The sequence below is a fragment of the Kogia breviceps genome, chromosome 15 (assembly GCF_026419965.1).
Source record: "Kogia breviceps isolate mKogBre1 chromosome 15, mKogBre1 haplotype 1, whole genome shotgun sequence".
Taxonomy (NCBI): domain Eukaryota; kingdom Metazoa; phylum Chordata; class Mammalia; order Artiodactyla; family Physeteridae; genus Kogia; species Kogia breviceps.
The window spans coordinates 68,055,287-68,077,822 of NC_081324.1; the positions used below are offsets into that span (position 1 = coordinate 68,055,287).

General features: G+C 49.8%; 2 protein-coding genes across 3 annotated transcripts in view; both read right to left on the bottom strand.

Moving 5' to 3' along the window:
- Nucleotides 1-12,387, bottom strand: part of EMID1 (EMI domain containing 1) — a 75,736-nt gene extending 63,349 nt beyond the window's left edge. Inside the window, exon 1 of the mRNA XM_067015415.1 lies at nt 12,139-12,387. The gene's annotated coding sequence lies outside the window, so the exon portion shown is untranslated. The remainder of the gene's footprint in view (nt 1-12,138) is intronic.
- Nucleotides 12,388-18,627: 6,240 nt separating this feature from the next.
- Nucleotides 18,628-22,536, bottom strand: part of KREMEN1 (kringle containing transmembrane protein 1) — a 65,911-nt gene continuing 62,002 nt past the window's right edge. For both annotated transcript variants that reach the window (XM_059040232.2, XM_067015422.1), the window contains exon 9: nt 18,628-22,223. In XM_059040232.2, the coding sequence (XP_058896215.2) occupies nt 22,055-22,223 (169 nt within the window). In that variant the 3' untranslated portion in view covers nt 18,628-22,054. The remainder of the gene's footprint in view (nt 22,224-22,536) is intronic.

Genomic DNA, 22,536 nt, shown 5'->3' on the forward strand with positions numbered 1-22,536 from the left:
CCTCCCATGGGGCTGCTTCAGTGTCCTCACAATATGGCGGCTGGCTTTCCCCAGAGCAAGTGATCCAAAAGAGAGAAAGGCCGGCACTGCAATGCCTTTTATGGCCAACCCTTGGAAACCACGGGTCGTCTGACCCATCTCCCTTCTGACCTCCCCTTTTTAGTTCAGTAGAGATCCATGGGGCTGCCCTGGCTCCCCTGTCCACCTCCCTGTGCCAGGGGCAGAACTGCCCCTTTGGGCAAAACCACCATGCCTCAGAGACCCCTTCCCGCAAGTCTGCAGCTGAGGGTGGCATTCCACCACCAGGGAAGGTTAGGGTTCTCTTTCCCTTAAGATGCAAAGGCTGGATAGAAGAAACCAGCACTCTGCCGATTGTCCCCAAAGTCTGTAGAAAGGGCAGGAGGTCCCATCCCCATCTCTGTCTCCATCCCTCCCCTCTCCCCCACACGCTTGGGAGGTTTCAAGGAGACTTCCCTCCTCTCCTCTGACTCAGCCTCTGACTCAGGTGGGGTGGGGAGGGGTCTGCTAAGGAGGGAGGTGTGACATATGTGCCACTGGCTGCACATTCCCTTCCTAACTAGAGGCTCCTCCAGTCCTTTGTGGGAAGTCTTGAGACTGGGAAGGGTGAGGGGCTCACCTGGACCACCCAGAAAGACCCAGGCCCCTTGGCAGGCTCCCCGAGGGCAGCTCAGAGACCCCAGATCTGAGAGCAGGTTATAAGAGCTTGTTCTCAGGAAGGCAGGCTTGGGAAGGGGGAGCTGGCCGGCCACTGGGACTCTGCTGCTGGTATGGACCTATGGACTTGTGTAAAGTGAGCCACTGAAGGTAGACCAGGTCGCCCAAGGGAGGACAAAGAGGACATCCAGCCACGTGTTCTCACTTCCTGGGGCGGGCTGCTGGGACAAGCTCTGGGCTACTGGGATGAGCTCTGGGTGCCCCGGCCTGGAAGAGGGATTTGGACAGTCCCCCTCAGAGTGTCCACCACAAGCTTCAAGTTTGTGGGACAAGTGTGCTGCCTCCTTGACCTGCTCCCCTCCTCCCCCTGGCCTCCCAGATCCTATCCTTCTGGAAGCAGCTGCAGTGGTTCTGGGCTCTGCAGGAAGAGGAAATGGAAAAGTTGCTTGTGTTTGAGACATTTCCTTGTATTCCTCTGATAAAAGAAATGTTCACATATTGAGGTCTGGGGAAGTCATTCTGGCTTATACATGAGTTAACTTGAATTTTATGCTAGCTAGTACAGCCCGTTTGTGGCCTATTAAACATACATTGTACATCTGCTTTGATTAAAGAAAAGGGTGCTTTGACCAGAAGTAAAGAATGCACATGTTAAAAATAAAGATTAAATGCCTCCCTTCCTGGGATGGCACTCCTCTGATGCTAAGACTCCCTTCCCAGGTGCCAAGGCCATACTGACCTGTGTACATGCTGATCTGTTTTTTTGTTTTTTGTTTTTTAAACTTGAAGGAATGTATCCCTGACTTGTTTGATGTTCTTTGTTCTGACAAGACATAAAACTGTGCTGAAAACCATGCTTCTATGGAGCAGTTTCTCAGAGTTATCTGAGAGGCTGTCTTCCTGGCTATAGTCCTTAGTTTGGCTCAAATAAAACTCTTTGCTATTCCTATTATAGATTGTTTGTTGATTATTTTCATCAACACCTCCATCCCCAGCCCTGAGGCATCCAGGGAAACCCTAGGTTATGGAGCTGTGGAGAGAGTGGGCAGTTCAGCCGACCTCACTAAGCCCTGGGCACTGGCTGAAAGATCTGGGCTGCAGGAGCCAGTTGAAGGCACCTGAAAGGTCACTTGCATTCCTGCAATAATAACAGCACACTTGAGCTTGCACTCACCAGGCGCTGGCTAAAATGCCTCACAAGCCTCATCTCAGGGTCCTCACAACCCTGGTGGACAGGTGTTAAGATGCCTGCTGTACAGAGGAGGACACTGAGGGCCACAGGCCTAGTGCAAAGCAGGACCTGCACTCATACTCAGTTTGTCTTAACTCCCAGCAGGCTGGATATCCAAGGACCAGAGCAAATAGCAGAGATGGGCTTTGACAAACTTAGCCAGAATCTGGCTAGAAGATAGCAGAAGATTTAGAAAGAAGTTATTTTAATTCCAACATGCACGAAGGTTTGGAGCTTATGGTTAGTTTTGTTTGAGTTGTAATTGGCTATGGGGAGGGGATGGGGCAGTGTCAGCTTTTCATTGGCAGCTTCTAAAGGTCTCAGCTGGCTGTGTCCAATGCCACTGTCCTGAACTGCTCTGCCACTTCCACCCCATTGTCACCTCTGTCCTTTCCCTGGCCCAGCTCCTACTAGGGCTGAGTCACCTTCAGCATTTTCCTGAGCTCCCCAGCAAGGGGACTGTCAGCTCCTCTGTGTAGCAAAGGGGCATCAAGGCCAGAATCATTCAAAGGCCGTCATAATAAAGACCATTGATAGGGTTTCAGATTCCACACTGCAACTAACCTTTGAAACACTGCCAATTTTGTGTTTTAGTTTATATCAAAGAAGAATAGCCATTGTTGTATGAAAAAGCTATTGAAATACTCCTCTTTTTTTCCACCTTCCTATCTGTATGAGGTTGAATTTTCTTCATATTTTCAACCAAAACAACAGACAGAATGCAAGAGCAGACATGGGAATCCAGCTATCATCTGTGGAGCCAGACATGAAAAGATTTACAAAAATATTTTTTAAAAAGCCATCTTCTCACTAATGTTTTTTAAAATATAGTTACTTTAAAATAAAAATATTTTTATGCTAACAAAAAATATACTTACTGTTATTTTTAAACAAATTAATAGATTTTTTAAGTTCTCAATTTAAATTTCTAATAGGAGTATTAGTTTTCTATGACTGCTGTAACAAATTACCACAAACTTTGTGTGGCTTAAAATAACACTAATTCATTCTCTTAACATTCTAAAGGTCAGAAGTTGGAAATGGGTCTCATTGAGCCAAAACCAAGGTGTCACCAGGGCAGTTTGGGGCATTTAAACAGTGCCTGGAGCTCAGTAGGTGCTAAGTGTTGGCAATCATCATCACCTTCTCCTTCTCCTTCTCCTTCTCCTTCTCCTTCTCCTTCTCCTTCTCCTTCTCCTTCTCCTTCTCCTTCTCCTTCTCCTTCTCCTTCTCCTTCTCCTTCTCCTTCTCCTTCTCCTTCTCCTTCTCCTTCTCCTTCTCCTTCTCCTTCTCCTTCTCCTTCTCCTTCTCCTTCTCCTTCTTCTTCTTCATAAGGTTAGAGAGGTCAGTTGAAGCCAGATCATAAAAGCCCAGGAAGCCCCGTTATCCTGGGAGCACTGGGGTTCTTAGGGCTGGTGTTCGGTTATGGAAGGGTTTAGGCAGGAAGGAGCTGGTCAGCCCTGGGTTCAGGAGGGCTCCCCTGTAGGAGGGTGGAGAATGGATAGGAGGGGGAAGACCACCAAGGATACTACTGCTGTCACCCAGCAAGGGGTGGTTATGGCTTGACCTCAGCAATGGCAAAGGGATAAAGGGCAGTAGATGGGATTGAGAGAAAGGTTGGGGCAAGGCCCATGTTTCTGGGCCAACAAGAGTCCAAGGGCCGGACAGGTAAGAGTCACACCTGTCAAATGCAGGAGCGGCTGCCTGCAGAGGTACAAGCTTCCTGCCGCAGGAAGGTGAACGCAGGGGTAAAGGGCCACCTGCTGAGGATGCTACAGGGGGTGCCTGCACTTGGACGGAGCACGACCTCCAGATCTGACAGACATACATTCCAGATTGTGACTTAAATTACTTGGTCCTGGCATATAGGAAAGCACCTGTAACCAGAGGTAAATTAGGCAGGCCTGGGCCACAGATGGGGTGGTCAGCCTCCCTCAAAGTCTCAACGTGCTGCCTGAGGGCCTCCAGGCTCTCTTACATGCATGCATGGGCCTGCCCACCAGGTGCACACTCCACCTGTTATCACCTACTACCCTTGTCTTCTGCTGGGTGCCCAGGCTGCCCACTGGTGCCAAAAGCCTGTGGCTGAAGTCATGGTGGGACTGTGGTCCTCAGGGCTGGTGTCCGGATGGGAGGTCCGGGGTGCCCAAATCCTGCTTCCCGTGAGGTTGCCCAATGAAATATACACACCAAATATACACACCATTGACAAACAGAAAAATGATGTACAACTTGGTTCTGGAACAGTCTCAGAGGAGCCCGCACTGGTCTTGGGGACCTTTGATGTCACCAAGTGACAAGTCCCGCTTTGCCATTAAATGATTATGGCCATTGATCCTAAGCAAGCCACACAAGGCTTTATGTGCTTGTCCAGATGATAAAACATGTTGCGACCAGGGCTGGATTCCTTTGGGGCAGCCCTCCTTCTGTCTGCTCTGGCATTTGTGGCTTGCTGTGTGCTGTTTCACTGAGAGAACACAGTGGGACCTCCAGGGGTCCCAGATGAGGTAAGAAAGTTGTGACCTGCCTCAAGCAAGTCAGATGGTTGTGGGACATCTGTTATAGTCAATGAACCTACACTGACATGTCATTATCACCCAAAGTCCAAAGTTCACACTACAGTTCACTCTTGGTGTTGTACATTCTATGGGCTTTGGCAAATGTATAATGACATGTACCCACAAGCAAAGTATCATACAGAGTATTTTCACCATCTTCTGTGCTCTGCCTACTCATCCCTCCCTCCCCACTAATCCCTGCTGTCTTTTTGCTGGATCTTTTTGCTGTCTCCATAGTTTTGCCTTTTCCAGAATGTCATATAGTTGGCATCATACAGTATGTAGCCTTTTCAGATTGGCTTCTTTCACGTAGTAAAACACTTTTAAGTTTCCTCCACATCTTTTCATGGCTTGATGGATTATTCCTTTTCAGTGCTGAATAATATTCCATTGCCTGGATGTAGCACAGTTTATTTATACATTCACCTCCTGAAGGACATTTTGGTTTCTTCCAAGTTTTGGCAGTTATGAATAAAGCTGCCATACTCATTTGAGTGTGGGTTTTTAATGTGGACATGTTTTCAGTTCCTTTTGGTAAATACCAAGGAGCATGACTGCAGGATCATATAGTAAGAGTATGTTTAGTTTTGTAAGAAACCACCAAACTGTCTTCCAAAGTGGCTGTACCATTTTGCATTCCCACCAGCAATGAATGAGAGCTCCTATTGCTCCTCACCAGCATTTGGTGTTGTCAGTATTCTAGATTTGGTTCATTCTAATAGGTGTGTAGTGGTATCTAATTGTTGTTTTAATTTGCATTTCCCTGATGACATATGACATGGAGCATATTTTCACATGCTATTTGTCATCTGTATATCTTTTTTGGTGAGATGTATGTTAAGGTCTTTGGCCCATTTTAAGAATCAGGTCATTTATTTTCTTATGGTTGTTTTAAGAGTTCTTTGTAAATATATTTTGGATAACAGTCTTTGTCAGATGTATCTTTTGCAAATATTTTCCCCCAGTGTGTGGCTTGTCTTCTCATTCTCCTGATATGTCTTTGCAGAGCAGAAGTTTTACATTTTAATGAAGTCCAGCTTATCAATGATTTCTTTCATGGATCATGCCTTTGGTGTTGTATCTAAAAAAGTCATTACCATACACAAGGTCATCCAGGTTTTCTCCTTTATTATCTTCTAGAAGTTTTATAGTTTCAGATTTTACATTTATGTCTGTGATTCATTTCAAGTTAAGTTTTGTTAGAGGTGTAAGGTCTGTGGTTAGATTTTTTTTTTTTTTACATGTGGATGTCCAGTTGTTCCAATACCATTTGCTGAAAAGACTATCTTTGCTCCATTATATTGCCTTTGTTTCTTTGTTAAAGATAAGTTGACTATATTTATGGGGATCTTTTTCTGGGTTCTCTATTCTGTTCCACTGATTGATTTGTCTGTTCTTTCACTGATACCATACTGTCTTGATTACCGTAACTTTATAGTAAGTTTTGACATCAGGTAGTGTCATTCCTCCAACTTTATTCTTCTCCTTCAATATCATGTTGGCTATTCTGGGTCTTTTGCATTTCCGTATAAACTTTAGAGTCAGTTTTTCAATATCCAAAAATAACTTGCTGAGACTTCAGTTGCAATCGCATTGGATCTATAAATCAAGTTGGGAAGAACTGACATCTTGACAATATTGAGTCCTTCTATTCATGAACATGAAATATCTCTCCATTTATTTAGTTATTCTTTGATAACCTTTCATCAGAGTTTTCTGGTTTTCTTCATATAGATTTCGTACATATTTTGTTAGGTTTATACCTAAGTATTCCATTTTGGGTGTACTCATGTAAACAGTACTATTTCTCTAATTTCAAATGCCACTTGTGCATTGCTAGTATATAGGAAACTAATTAACTTTTGTATATTAATCTTGTATCCTGCAACTTTGCTATAATCACTAATTAGTTCTGGGAGGTTTTTTTTACTGATTCTTTCAGATTTTCTATATGGATGATCATGTCATCTGTGAACAAAGAGAGTTTTATTTCTTCCTTCCCACTCTGTATACCTTTAATTTCCTTCTCTTGTCTTACTGCATTAGCTAGGAGAGACCACACCTATTTTTAATGCCACTGTATCCTTTGTACCCAGCACCATGCCAGGCATAAGTAGGTGCTCAATAAATATTTATGGAAAAAAATGAACCACATGGTCACTTAGAGGCAGAAAGCCTAAGAGAAGAATGTGTGGTGTGTGTGCATGTGTGTGTGTCACATGTGCACCTGCACGATAAGCACATTTGTATGACAGTGTGGGCATGCTTGTGCACATGTGGTTGTGTGCATGTATGTGGTATGTGTGTATGGAGAGACAGTGTGTGTGTGTGCATGTGTGTAGTGTATGTGTATGTGAAGGATTTTCTAACAGTGACTAGTAAACTCTGCTCAGTCACTGTTCTGGAATCAGACTCATTTGAAGTAGCAGCCCCCTCTCTTGGGGAGAAGTGAGGAGGGGTTGGAGAGATGCAGCCCCTTTCTCCACCTCTTATTCACTGGTGCCCTCCCGGGGCCAAATCTCCCAATGGGGCTTCCCTGGTGGTGTAGTGGTTGAGAATCTGCCTGCCAATGCAGGGGACACGGGTTCGAGCCCTGGTCTGAGAAAATCCCACATGCCGCGGAGCACCTAGGCCTGTGAGCCACAACTACTGAGCCTGTGTGTCTGGAGCCTGTGCTCCGCAACAAGAGAGGCCGCGACAGTGAGAAGACCTGCGCACTGCAATGAAGAGTGGCCCCCGCTCGCCACAACTAGAGAAAGCCCTCGCACAGAAACGAAGACCCAACACACCCCAAAATAAATAAATAAATAAATAAATTAATTTTAAAAGATAGATTTGCTTAAAAAAAAAAAAGCTCCCAATGGCCTGTGGGAGAGTCGGGGAGAAGATGCCATTCCTACTTGAGACTCTCCAAAGGAGAGAAATGCAACATCTTCCTGCTTGGAGTCCAGGGTCTAACAGGGTTTGCAAGCATTTCTGTCAGTCCTCGCTTACATCATCCCTGCTCACCATAGAGCTCAGACATATCCAAGGGACAGCTGGGTTCAAATCCCAGCTCTGCTATTAGTTCTTTGATATTGAACAAACTTTCTTCCTCTGAGTAGGGGAAAATATTATTACCAACTCTGTTGTCATGATTAAATGAGATAATGCAAGCAACATGCTATAGTAGGCAGCCCCCACAGTGGCCACCAATGATCCTCACCTCCTGGTATGCACACCCTTGTGTAGTTGCCTCCCACACCAAATAGGTCTGATCTTTGTACCAGCAGGACACTGCAGAAATGACCAAGTGTGATTTCTCAGGCTACATCATAAAAGACATTGAGGCTTCCATCCTCCTCTCTCTTGCATCACATGATCCAGTAGCCAGCTACCATGTCTTGAGGATGCTTAAGAAGTACCATGCAGAGGTTTAAGAGGCAAGGCACTGAGGGGGCCAGGACCGTCTTGCCAGCTGCATGAGTGCACCATCCTGGACATGGATCCTCCAGCCCCAGACAAGCCCTCAGATGACAGCCTCCCTGGCTGACATCTTGATTATAACCTTGTGGGAGACCCTAAAGCAAAACCACTCTGCTAAACTGCTCCTGAATCCTGACCCGGAGAAACTGACAATAATACATTTTCATTGTTTTAAGCTGCTAAACTGTGGGGTACGTTACACACCAGAGTATAACTCATACATGTGTGCAGCAGTGTCTGGCACTGCGTGTACTCAACAAATGATAGGAAGGCGCGGTTATTAATCACTCCTCTCCTTTGGAATCAAGCTTTGTATCTAGGTTGAGCTCACTGTACTAGGTTCCCTCTTCCCTTAGGCTGTGGGCTGTTCTAGGTAATGCAATGGAGGGCTGGTCCCATCAGTTTGCCAGCTGCGTCTGAATCCGTCTTTGACTTGAAGAGGATCCCCACCACCACCATCCACAGCCATTTCCATTTTGGACTAGTTAACCTATTTCCTGATTTTGTGATGTCTCCAACATCAGGACTGGTTTTAAAAAAACATACAGGCAGGCCTCCTAGAACGTCTCTTTGTCTGTGAAGGTAGAGGCTCCTAAAGTTAGGATGAACCTCAAGTCTCCTAGGCTGACGGCCTTCCCTCTCACTTTAATCCAATGTCCCCATTTCCTCATTTGGGCACCTGGACTTCATCTATCATCTGTCATTCTCAACATCCCATCTCTTACAGAGCTCATCCTTCTCAATTTTTTAAAAAAATCTCTCACCGGCAAGTACCTGTTTCCTCCCAATCTGGCTCCTTGAGCAAGTGGAATCTGAAACCAGTCCCTCCTAAATACTTATACCTGAGAACACTAAGGAACAAGACACACCTGAGCTGACCAGCCCCCACTCCCCATCTTCCTCTACATCTATATCCTGTTGCCTTGCTATCCCATCCGGCTGGAAAGCAGCCTCTGTCAGCAGCACCCCTGCCCTGGAGGCAGGGTCGTCATGCCAATACCGCTAGACATAGGGCTGGCTGCATAATTTGTGGGGCCCAATGCACAGTGAAAACGTGGGGCCCCTTCTTTGACAATTACTAAGAATTTCAAGATGGTGACAGCAGAGCTGAGCACGGGATCCTTCTGAACGTGTGGCCCTGTGTCACCACAGAGGTAGCCTTTGTGTGACACGGGCCCTGCTGGCACCAGTCCCTGTTGTCTTAGAACTCCCCGGTGCCCTGTGTTTGTTTTTCTCCTCTGTTCTTTATTTTCATTTTCCAGCTCCCCCTTGCATCCTCTTCTTTTCTGGAAAGCTGGCCAGGACTCTTGGCTGGTGTGGCCTCCTCTGGACATCTTCAGGGCTATTGGGTTTCCCTTAACAGTCATCTGCCTCTTGCTCTGGCACCTTTTTTTTTTTTTTTTTTAACATCTTTATTGGAGTATAATTGCTTTACAATGGTTAGTTTCTGCTGTATAACAAAGTGAATCAGCTATACATATACATATATCCCCATATCCCCTCCCTCTTGCATCTCCCTCCCACCCTCTCTATCCCACCCGTCTAGGTGGTCACAAAGCACCGAGCTGATCTCCCTGTGCTATGTGGCTGCTTCCCCCTAGCTACCTATTTTACATTTGGTAGTATATTTAAGTCCATGCCACTCTCTCACTTTGTCCCAGCTTACCCTTCCCCCTCCCCGTGTCCTCAAGTCCATTCTCTACGTCTGTGTCTTTATTCCTGTCCTGCCCCTAGGTTCTTCAGAACCAGTTTTGTTGTTGTTGTTGTTGTTTTTAGATTCCATATATATGTTAGCATATGGTATTTATTTTTCTTTTTCTGACTTACTTCACTCTGTATGACTATCTCTAGGTCCATCCACCTCACTACAAATAACTCAGTTTTGTTTCTTTTTATGGCTGAGTAATATTCCATTGTATATATGTGTCTGGCACCATCGTGTCCCTCTCCTGCCGTGGCTGAATTGATGTCAGGGACTTGAGCCACGTGGGGCTTGGTTGCAAATCAGTATCCTCTCTCCCTGCTACTTTTCCACTGGTGTTTCTCAAGCTGGGCCAGCCCACTTCTCCAGCCTCACCCACTTGCTCCTCCTACATGCTATGCTGAACAGCACTCACACTGGACCTCCCTCAGATCTTGAGGCATTTCAGGCCCTGACACAACTGTGAGATTTTGAATAGTCATGGCAGAGACAGTGCTGTGGATTCACCAATTTCATTTCCCACACCGCCTCCCCTGCAGGAGGACTATATTTCCCAGAAGTCCTTGTATCCAGCCCAGCCCATGTGACTGGTTACAGCCAATGGGATGTGGGAGGAAGTGAAGTACAGTGAAGGAGTATACTCCTGGGTCCTGCCCCTAAAATCTCCTGGAGACCCTCTGCCCACTCACTCCCCACCCTGCCTGTTTGTGACACTAAGGATGCCTTGAATCCACAAGATGCTGGAGCTAAAGATGGAAGCAGTCCACGGCTGACTTTGCATTAAGGAAGAAACACCCTTACCAACTGGGTGATGCCCTCCATCTAAACCGAGGGCCCAGGGAACATGCCAGATCAGCCCTCTCCCCATCTTCCCAGCCTAGTGCTTGCCACCACCTTCAGTTTTTTTTCAGGAAGCTCCATGCAGCCGTGGAAAGGGCAAAGACTGTGGAGGCAAAGTCATAGTGGCAACTTGGGCATGAATTCTGCCTTCTGAGCCTCAGTTTCCCCATTGGAAAGATGGAGGAGGAGGATCCTTTGAGATCCCCCAGCCTCTCATGATGGGCTTCGGGACCTGGGGGCTGACAGCTGCCCCTCTCACTCCCTCTGGGTACCCCCAAGGGGCGAGCTTGTCTGTGCACTCAGCTCCCACAGGTAGCTCCTTTGAGTTCAGCATTGCTTCTGGAAGTCTGAAAGGTGATAACCGTCGTTCGTGTTAGTGAACACAAATGGACAGGGATGGCCGGAGGTGACTTTGAAGTTGCAAAGCCCTGGGTTTCAGTCCCAGCTCTGCCACCACTCACCAGGTCGATGACCTCGGGCAAGAGACACCTATCATCTGAAGAGGAGGACCTAACCAGCCAGGATTAAATGAGACTAAAAAAAAAATAAAGCAGACTTTACTTCTCTGAGACTCAATTTCCTCATCTGTGAAATGTGAATATAACCATACCCACCCTACTGGGTGGCTGGGAGGATCAAATGAAATAATATGAAGTGTGTGAGTTTAGCAGGGAGTCTGGTCCTCGGGCATTTTATCAATGTCCACCACTGATATGACAAAGTACCTGCTCTTCAGCAAGTGTTAGCCCTGTGGTGGGTAGGCCTTGCTCCCCCCGACTCTGTGTACACACCCATCATCAGGGGGTCTTGCCCCAAGTGGTTTTAATGCTGTAGCTGCTCACAACCCTTCACCTGGAGCAGGTGCTGTGGTGTTAGGCGCTTTCTCAGGGTGAGTCTCTAGTGCCTAATTCAGAGTTTTAAAGATGTAGCCGGCATCATTTCTAGAGAGCATTCCAAGGCCTCAAAAGCCCATCAATAGCAAAGCTATAGCAGAAGCCCAGATCAGCCACCCCCCTCAAACTGCTGCAGACCCATTGGCAGAAGACCAGACACCCCGATTGCTAAGGGTTAATTACAAACTTGGCGCCCATCTGCTCCAGAACTCGCAACAAGAGTCTTTCTTTTTTCTCTTTCCAAAGGCATAAACATTTGTACTGCAAGTAGCCCAGGGGGCTGGAGTTGTTTATTTTGTAGTTAACAAAGAGAAGAACCTTTTGGCTTGTGGCCCAAGTGTTCTGCAGGCCCCAGGGAGAAGCTTTTGGGAGGCCCCCCTAGGTGCCTCTGGGGGTGGCTCAGATTGGGGTGGGGCAGGCTAGCAGCTTCAGCCCGGCCCTGGGAGCCCAGGTGACTTCCCCAGGCAGGGGAAGTGCTGCTTCTCAGGCTTAGTCTGTCTTGGAAACACACACCGCAGCATTTTGACTCTTCGACAGAAGAAAGAACTGCTTTCTTCTGAGTGGTGTGCCAGTGAGAGGCAAATGTTGCTCTTTGTTTTTACACTTTCCATTTAAAAAAAAATAATCAATGTGCTTCCCCCCCCCCCCAAATTGCACATGTAATTCAATAATATAAAAGATTCAAGCTACGTATAAACACATCAAACAAAATGTGTTGAACGGTGACTTAGAATTTCATAGTATGGAAGTAGAATAATTCATCTGCTCACGTACCTGCTGATGGGATGTGTTCTTTTTATAAGCAGACAAAAAGGATGCTCTTAAATAAAGATCTTCCTGTTGCTGGGTCCCGTGGGGTCAGGGTGCAGAGGACTCGCCTTCCGAGCAGTTTGAGAATCCGAGAGCTCCTAGGTGTCATGGTGAGAGAGAGTGCCCTGGGTTAGTCAACAGGGTTAGGGCCCAGAGCAATGGAGGTGGCGGTTCAGGGCTGACGTTCTGCCGCAGCACTCTGATATTACCACTGAGCAGCGCTGGTGAGCCAAGGCTGCGCAGGGGCGGCTCCTGCCATGAAAGCAAGGGCGCGGGAGGCAGGGTCGGGGCGAGCGGAGAGAGAGCTGGAGAGAGCTGGGCCTGGGGTTTTAGCCTGCCTGTTTGCCCACCTGGGGCCAGGAGGGAAATAAAAAGCACATCAAAATTCTGAGTTTGTTCCTGACCTGAAGCAACAGATGAAGAAATCCACTGCAGGCAGGACGCCAGCAGAGAAGGGTATTTTCACCCAATAGATAACGTTACTGAGAAGGTGATGATCAGTAGATATTTTTATAAAATAGGGCCATATATTGAACATATTGGGGGAAATTAGCTACTTAAAGGAACCGAGTCAGGAATTATTTTTCTAAGGAGTGAACTGCCCTTTGTGCATCGTGTGCTTGGAATTTGATAAACAGAGTTTCAATCCCAAAGGCAGGGTGCATCTGAGGTCCCATGCTCTTGGTGGTCCCCAGGAGGTCTGGCTGCAGAACCGTGTGATTCCTCTCCTGTTTGGGACTGTGGACCAGGCCCTAGACATGCTGACCCTCTCCAGACCTGTGTGGTTAGAGTGTCACCACCCTTAGTTTACTGATGAAAATCATTAAAATACCAGTGCCAGAGATGAACACTTTACCTTTATTATTTAATCTTCACAACAACTCTATGAGAAAACTACTGTTAGACCTATTTTATAGATGAGTCAACTGAGGATAGAAAGGTAAAATAACTTGCCTGAGGTCTGGGAGCTGGTGACAGCAGAGCCTGCATTAAACCCAGTCCCCACAAGTTCAGAGCTCACAGTATTAATGCTCCTCTTTTGAGGAATCAAGGCTTCCTCAGAAGCCAGGTGGCTTGGCTAGGGTTACTTACACAGGTGTGTTGGCAAGCCCGCCTCCTTCCCCCACCCCTCAGCAGCGGCTGCCTTCCTCAGCCCTAGCTTCCAGTTCCCTGTTACCACAAACAAGACAGAGAGGCACAGCCTGGAGTGTTTCTGGGGTAGAGGGTTCCCAAGACTTGGGTCCAAGTTGCAAATGACTCAGTGGGAATGGAGAAAAGGTGAACAGCACCAAAGAGAAAGGCCACCCATGCAGTCAGCCTTCTGGGGAGGCAAGGGGTTGGAGAAAGTTAAGCAGATTCTTTGCTAAGCCCCTTTGCTGAGAGATTTGATGGCAAATCTCAGCCAAGCAAGGACACATGCAAAAGGGCCGTCCTGCCCGCCTTGCGGCACTAAGTCCAGTTTCTAAGAGACTGGGGCTCCCTACGTGGGAAAGGGAAGTGATTTTTGCCCAACATTTGGCTGGGAGTCTGGCTCATAGCTCCAACTCATGGGTATTAGCAAAGGAGAACAAGGCGTTGCTGAGGGTGGCAAATTAGTTATAATTAAGAGAACCTGGGAGACGCAAAACAACGTGAGGGCCACCAGCTGTCCTGGATCTGGGGCCTCTGGAGGAAACCAGCTGCCATCCCTGCAGTGCAGCCCATTCAAGCAAAAAGCCTCCCCCATCCCCACCCCGCCCTCCCTTGTGCTTGGGGGGGGGGCGGGCAAGCGCTGCTATGCGCTAGGGTCTCCCTTTCTGCCCCACCAGCACCTTTTCCTTCCCTTTCTCCACAATTTAAACTCACCCAGCTTGTCTCTCAGGAAAGCAAACAGGCTTGGGGGGTGGGTTCAAGTCCCGATTCCTATGTTTCTTGAGTGAGTTATTTAACCTCTCTGAGCCTCAGTGTCCTCATCTGACACATGGGGATAATAACGAGGCCTAACCCATCCAGCTTTTGTGAGCATTCAAAAGGATGAAAAGCAGGGGCTGGCCTGTGGGCGTGCCCCCTTGTTTTCCTACAGCCTGTGAGCTGAGAATGGTATTTACATGTTTTAATTATTGGGGGAGAGTCAAAAGCGGAAGAATACTTTGGTGACATGTGAAAGTTATACAAAATCCAGGTCTCAGTGTCTATAAATGAAGTGTTATTGGCATACAAGCTGCCGTGTGTTTATATATTGTCTGTGGCGGTTTAGGGGGGGCGTTGGTGCCCACCTCCCACTGCCAATCCCCAACCCCCCACAGCCACCCGAAGGCTTGATGACTTGAGGTGATGGGGGGGTCCTTGGGGGTCCCTGGGAATGGGCTGTGGTTCGAGTGGATGCTGCCCCCAACCACTGCAGGCAGAGTTGAGAGGTTGTGATAGAGACTGGAGACCATAGGACCCACAAAATGTAAAACAGTTAGTATTTAGCCCTTGGCAGAAAAAGTTTGCTAAATCCTGGTGTGAGTACCTGACACTGGATAAGTGATCAGTAAAGTGTATGCGTGGTTACTATTTTGATTATTACTCTTTTGGTCTAGTTTTAACTTTCAAGTACCCCTGTTTTGGCTTAATGGAGAGATTCTGAACCTGAAGTCCATGGAAGGGTTTCTGGGGCTAGGTGGGGAGCGTCTCTGAATCTCCACAATTTCTATGTAGCTTTTGCAGGTGAGGTCTTTTGGGGACGGGCTTCATGACATTCCTCTGATTCCCAAAGGAGTCTGGGTTGCCAAAGAGGTAAAGAAGTATAGGTTTGATGTCTTCCTCACCCTAGGCAAATTGATCTGTATTTTCCCTGGGCTGTCTGGAGGCAACAGGGATGATATTTGGGGGAGACATTTGGGGGCCACAGGGTTTCCCCTCAGAGCCCAACCCCCTTCCCAAGTGGGAGGGGCTTGCAGAACAACAGGAACCAGGAGCCCTGGCTTTGGAGCCAGCAGACTCGGGCTCAGTCCTGGCCTTGCCCTCCACTGGCTGGACTGATTCTCTGAGCCTTGGTTCCCAGACTGGGTTGACCCAGGGATGACTTTGAGGGTTGAACACAGTGTCTGGCACACAAAGGTAACGCAGAAATGGTAGCTATTGTTATTATCATCATCATCAGCATCCTTGCACATTCAGATTTCCTCAGCTCACCTGGGACCTATAAAAAGCTGCCCCACATTTGGTAATATGAGGTTTGAATTCCCACTGAGTGCTCTTGATCCTATTTTATCTTTGGTACCAGCAACTAAGGCGAGTTCATTACACGTATTATCACCATCAGTGTGCAAAACAGCAGGTCCCCAATTAAGTTTTTAGAAGTACAGTGGCTTCACTTGAACAGGGACAATGGTAAACGTTCCTGAGAGCTAAATAAGAGATCTGAAGCTTCTCTGTTTCAAGAACCTTGTTTGTTTCAGATCCTGCCATCCTTTTTCCCAAGGAGTTACTCTGGACCTCAAGCTTGGATCTGTTTTCCCCCTAAAATGCTTCCCTGTGGAACCTGGTTCCCCAGCCCAGTCATCCACAGTGGGCAGGTTCATTCCAGAGCCTGGTAACCACCACTTAGAGGGCTGAGGGCATCCCTGCCACCGGGATGTCCTGGAGACAGGCCTCCTGGACACAGGCTGGTCCACGGCCAGCCCACCCTGGTGCTGTCTGCACCCAGTTGCCGGGTGTAGTCCCATTCAGCAGGGATCTGGTGGCTCCAGACAACAGCTGGAGACCAGGACGGGAGATTTCCAGCTGCAAGCAAATGTTGCTGCTTCTTGAGGTTGAAATATTCTATCCCCAAAGTGTCCCTTTCAGCCAAGCAAAAACAATCCCCCATGGGGACCCGACCCCGCCAGAGGAACAAAAGCTTCCCAGTTCTCTGCATCCCAGAGACCATCTGCAGCTTCAGGCATGCACAGCCCAGTGGGGAGAGGAGATGATCACATGACCCCCAAGATTGGAGACAAGGTCACCCTTGTCCAGCCCTTTCATCTCCATAGGAAGAAGGGCCTTCGTTGCCTGACAGAGGATGGTGCTGATGCTGCCCTGGTGCTGGCTCCCGGGTGGGCAGGTTTTAGTGTCCCATCTTGTAGGTTCGGAACAAGGAGATGAGGTCAAGGTCAGTGATCTCCAGAGTCCACTCAGATGGGTTTTGGGGGCTCCTCCTGGCACTGCTTTAGGCAAGACAGTGGTGTGCATCCTGGCTGCATGTATTTATTTTTCTGTTGCAGGCGGATCCATCTCTAAGAAGTTCACCAGCTAGGCTGTCCCAATTGTCTTCCAACAGCCATTAAAAATATTTTCCTTCAGGGAAGGAAAGCGCATATGGGAAAGAGAGGAGAGCTCAGAGAAGATAAACACTCAAGTGAAGCTGGCCTGTGCATCATGTGGCAACGGCCACAGCAGGTTAGGGCTGACTGCCTGGGCGCAAGCTGAGGTCAGGAAGGGAGGGGACAGCGGGAGGGGGGCACAAACCCCACGTCAAGGCAGCACTTTCTGGAGAAGTGTCTGGAATGACTGCTGTGCTGTGCAGCTCTCCTCTCCTGCCCCTCTCTGTTCCGCAATGAATCTCTGGAGTGATACGGCCTTCAAAGTCGAGTAACCAATACACTGTGGATGGTGGAGGAAGCAGCCAGTGGAACTTAAGGCCACTGCCTATGAGTGGATGATTCGTTTTAGAGGAAAAGGTGACTACCGACCAAACGTCTCAAACAAGAGGGCTGTTACAGTTCAGTGAGCATCGGCATCACTCAGAAGCTTCCCAGGGATTCTGGCAGGTCTGGGGTGGGACCCAGGAACCTGCATTTCGAACAAGCATACCAGGAATTCTGAGGCAAGTGGTCCAGGCACTGCTCTGAGGAACACGTCTGCATCTGAGGTGGTGGTAACGTGCCCCCTTTTCTCCTTGCCATAACCGGCTGGAGCAGGGAGACCTCCCCCAGCAAACTGCCTCCTGAGAATTTGGACCCAGGGCTCCCAGAACCAGCAGTGGCTGTGTGACTGAACCAGGCAGGTCCGAAGCTTGGCTTCTGGGGCTGCCCCCTCTCCTTCCCCACGAGCTAGCTCCCCTCACCCCACTCCTGCCCAGGCTCCCCCTCATCTGCCCGAGTGTGTCCGTGACACTGTCCTCAGCAGCCTCCTGGGTGGCCCCAGACACACCCCGGAGATGTCATCTGTGTCCCCATTTCCATGGGCTGTGGAACCCAGGCCTGACCCTCCCTGGGTCTCAGGCTGCCTGTCCGGGCCTGACAGCTCTGCCTCCATGTCCCGCAGGACCTCACTCGACTCAGCCCAAACAGAACTCAGTGTGTCTTCTCTCTCTTCCGGTGCCTTTTACGTCCTTTACCGAAAAGACTGGCCTCTCTCTCTCTCTCCTCAGCACCCAAGTCAGGATACTTGGGCATCACCCTAGACACCCCCCAGCTCCATTCTAAAGTAACAAGGAATAGCCACCACTTACTAAAAACATACCACAGGTAATAACTCATCACAACTGGATGAGGTGAATAAGTACCGTAATTGCCCTCACCTGACAGGTGAGAAAACAGGCGCCTGGGGGGGGCACATGCCTGAGGTCATTTGGTGGTGGGGTTGGGGGATGAGCCAGGCCCCTGGCCTGCAGAGGTGGCCAGCTCTCTCTCAGGCCCTCCCCTCCCTCCACGGCGCTGGTGTGGGGGCCTCGGCATCTCCTGACTGGCCTCCTCGTCCTCGGTCTTATGCCTCTCCGACCTGTTTTCCAAATGCAAGTAGGAAATCCTTCTCACTGGGAATCTGGCGTCACTCCTCCACTGAAACCCCTCAAAGTCTCCCTGTTTTACAACCCCAGCCTCACTGCGAACCAACGGTGGGAGCTGAATCCTGCAGGCTGACTCAGCCGTACTCTTAGTTTACTGCCCTGCACTCCTATCTGAGCCTCAGCTTCCTCATTGTCAAAACGGGGACCACAGGACCCACTGAAAGGGTCACTGGAGTGCACGGCTCCTCACGGGAGAGGGCAACTCACACCCGAGCTTCTTCCGTGTTATAAAAAGGAAGGGGTGGGGGGAAAGGGGAGAGGAAGAGCTGGCTGCTCTGAAAGGCAGGGAAACCCATGTGGACGATAATCATGCAGCATGCTAGCCTTCTTGACCTTCTGAGATGTAGATGCTGTGCATCTTACAGGAGGGGAAGCTGGACCGACTGACCTGAGGCAACTTTGGACCCAGGTTTTCTGAGTGCAGAGCCCTCTACCCTTGCCCGTGGCCACCCTGTGTCCACCGTGCACCATGTGAGTTTGGAATCCCAACTCTTCAGACCTTACCGGCCGGAGATCGGCTGTGGGTCAGAGATGCGATGAGAGCTGAGTGACTGGAAGACGCTGACCCAGGGAGAGCCCGAGGTCCTCCCAGCGCGACACCTTCCTGGCCTCGGGCTTGGGAGCCTCCCGTAAACACGACAACCCAGGGCCCATCGTGATTTCTACAACAATGAGAATATTTATTTTCTCCAGATGGTAAAAATAACATTTTTCTCTCTTTTGTAAAAGTTAAGTACCATTACATTCCATTTTCTTAAATAACAATCCTAAAAATATATATTAAATTGTATACAGTGCGTCACACTTCATATTTTAAAATACATGATGTTTCTATTTTATTCTCAAAGTTGTGTATTAAGAGCATATTTACAAATAAAGCCTTGTCATCCAAAGTCAGGATCCCTGCGGGAAGGTGAGTCTGGATGTGGGCAGGTCCTGACGCTGTGTGGACCCCTCAGCGGCAGCCCCCCAACTGTGTGCTCCTGACAACACGTCCTTTCTGAAGCAGTAGATTGACCTCAGACTTCCCTCCACACCCCACTGCTGCCTCCTTAAATATGTTCAACTTGGCAAGACAGGAACCTGGGAGATGGGCCCCCTGGGGTCTGCAAACAGAGGGTGAGGCCCCATCCCCGGGGCCAACCAGCCTGAGGGAAGGCAGCTGGGCTGGAAGGTCTGAAAAACACCCTGCGCCAGGGTAGCTAAGCTGAGAGCCCTGGCCAGGAGGTAGAACAGTGAGGAGGGTAAACAAAGACACCAGAGGAAAACAATCAAAAGGTTAAACATTCCCAAGGTGGTAGCAAAAGCAGACATCAAACAGCAAGGAGAAGACTGGAAACCCAAGAGGACAGCAGTTGACAGGGCTACAGAGTAGGGGCCGCCCGGCTCTGCGGGAGGCCTGGGGTGCTCATCAGACAAGGGGATGGGACCTCGGAGGCCGTCCCCCTCTAAGTGCTAGGGAAGATGAAGTGCCAGGAAGCATGGGGGCTTGGTGACAGGATGCATGCCCTGCTGGTGTCAGGACGACCTGGCCAGACACTGAGCAGGTCAGGCCACTCCTGCCTGGGGCTGACAATGGGCCATGCGGGTGGGGCCATGCCCACCCATGGGTTTGGCCTAAGGGCTAGGACAGCTGTGCTTGCAAGTGCTTTGAGCCAGAGCCCCCACTTCAGAAGTTACAGCAACCTGGTTACCTCGCTCATGCCCAGAAAGGGGGTGCCTCACCCTTTTCTCAGGGTCACCCTTTCCAGTCCGCTCCAACCCCCACTTTCTCGCCTCTAAAGTGGTTTTTTAGCAGATCAAGTGCTTCCTCCTTCAGTGCTCCTGGGTGTGCATCTCCCCTCTTCTGGGACAATTTATGTCTCCAGTGTTTACTTAGCCGCAGGGGGCCCTCTGGGGGAATCACGCTTACAGAGGTCAGCCTGGGACAATTTATGGCCCTCTCCCTGCATGCTGTCCAGAGGCCGGTTTGGGATTCCTGGGGCTGCTCCCGGGATGGGAAGTGGGTCCCAGGGTGCTGGACTGCCTGGGGTGGCAAGAAGGACAACACTGGAGTCACAGCCCTTCTGGGATCTCTGAAAAAGGGCTGCTCCAGGTGCTCAGACACACCGTGACGTGAAGTCACAAAGTGTGAAGAGGGCAGGCGGGCCCACAGGATGCACCAAGGCCAGTGATCAGAGGGAGCCCACAGCTGCAAGCAACTGCCCCTGGCCGGGTGGACTGCCCCTGCCTGGGTGGACCCCTCTCGGGTGGGATTCCACATTCCCTCTGTGCTCCGTGAACCTATTCACAGCACAGGGCCCTCTGTGACTGCACACACCTGACACTTGTGTTTGAAAGGAGATCCCATAAAGGCCAGGAATAGCTGGGAGGGGAGACTACACACATCAGTATATTCCAGTGGTCCTTGCACTCCGCAGGACTGTCTCCAGACCCTGAGGCCGGCAGACAGCTGCTCAGGGTAACCGCCCTTTCCAGATCAAAGCCTCAGCCGGTGCCTGGGGCAGCGCCCCAGCTCTCACGACGACATGTGGTGTTTCCCCCTCCAAATGCCCCTCGCCCACCCTGCCAGCTCCCAGTGTCTCTCCTGGTTGCCGGTGTTGCCTCCCAGCTGGCCCCACGCAGCCCTCTGTCTTTCTGGGAGCTGGGCACAAATGCCTGCCGGTGTGGCAGACCCCTAGGGAAGGCCACAGCAGGCAGTAGCTCAGGGGCTCGGCGAGGGGGGGCAAAGTGCCCCAAACAAGGAACCTGTGAGGCCAGAGGCACAACGAGGCCCAAGGCTCAAGTGCCTGCGGGAGAGCCACACTCCGACAGAGGCCAGGCCCGGCCTTTGGGGTCCCATGTGCTCCTCCCGGCTGCTGTGGACGAGGCTGCTCTCCGACGACGACGGGGACGGCAGGGCTTCTGGGGCTTCTGGGGCTTCTGGACAGGATGGCACTGACTCCCACCGCCTGAGGCACAGCTCTCAATCTTCGGAGGCCTTTCCTCAGTGGGGCTCCTGTTCCCACACCTTCCCCCTCCCCACTCCGCATGCCACTCTCTGCGGCTCCCCTCCCCTTCCGGGGGGCAGAGGGTGTGGGAGCAGGGACAAGAGGCCTCTCCTTCCTCACTGAGCCATTCCGAAGCCCACCCTGTCCCCATAAGAAGAGGCATGAAGGCCACAGAGAGCACAGGCCATGGGAAATTTTTCATCCTCTTTTAAAATAAGGGACACTTAAAGGAGGGACTGCTGGCACCCTGTGTCACACGTTGCTTCCTGGATGCTCAACCACGTTTACACTCCCTGCTCTGAACTGAGAGTCAGCTTAGGAATCCCGAGATGGGGCCTGGCTCAGACTCCACAGGATGAGCTGCTTGGGGGAGAGGTCACCAAATCCAGCTCAACAAGGAGCTACTGAGCACCTAGAAAAGCTTTTGGTAAAGTCTACTGCATGAATAAATGAATGGATGTTTCCTATGACCACCCCTCAAACTTGTCTGCTGGTCACCAAGCTGCAGAAGAAGCCATAGAAAGAAGCCCATGGGTGAAGGTGTCAGGTTTGACATGACAGGCCCTCCCAGGCTGGAGGCGGCCCATTCTCGCCCGGAGCCCACAGAGCAAAGCCCCAGAGTCAGCACAGAGCGTGGGTTTCCGTCATGCTTTGGCGGGCCAATCCCCAGGACAGCCTCAGAACTCTCTCTACCTGGCCTGTTCCAAACCATAAAGACCAGGAGAAAGCAATCTGTGTGTGGATAAAACTGAGAAGAAGCACTACCTACCCACTACCTGACAGTCATCTAGAACGTACCTGAGCCCAGTGCTGGACACAACCATCTCTACCATCTCAGCCCCACTGTCCCAACACCCTGTTTCTAGATCAGAGACAGAGAGATGCAGGAGGCACGGACCATGGGACTGTGAGTCTCTCTCCTAAGTGCAATGATGAAGCAGGTCGAATCCAGGCTATGCTGCCCCTGTGGCCAGTGCCCCAGAAGAGGCCGAGGGAGAGGCAGGAAGAGTCAGTCAAAGGAAACCACGGGAGAAGTGGTCCCCAAGGGCCTCGAGCTCAGAGGGATCTCGTGTCCTGGGCACGGAGGGGGGAGGTTTTAGTCACTCACAAGAGGATTACGGTCATCTTGTTGACTCTGACCCTTGAGCTTCTTCTTAAAGATGGAAATCGAAGTAGAAGGCTTATAAAAAATGCTCCAGATTTCCCCCGACGTCCCTGGTTGACGACAGTCCCTAAGGTCCCCTAAGGCAGGAACACGATGGGATCTGTCGAACAAAAATAACTTAATTTTTCAAGTAGAATAGAACAAAGCGTCCGAAACAACCTACCATCTCATGAGATACCTGCACCTATGAAATGGGACATTCGGTGAGGCGAGGCCTCAGGAAACCTCATAGCTGCCTTTAGAGACCCAAGGGACCTCCTTGTGGATGACCTGCATGCCCTGTGGGATGGCAGTGCAGTGGGGCAGGCTCCAGCTCAGTGTAATGAAGAACCTTCTAGTTGGCAGGATTATTCAAATCTGGAAAGGGCTGGCCTGAGAGATTATGACTTTTCAAAATACTTCTTTCTGTTTAA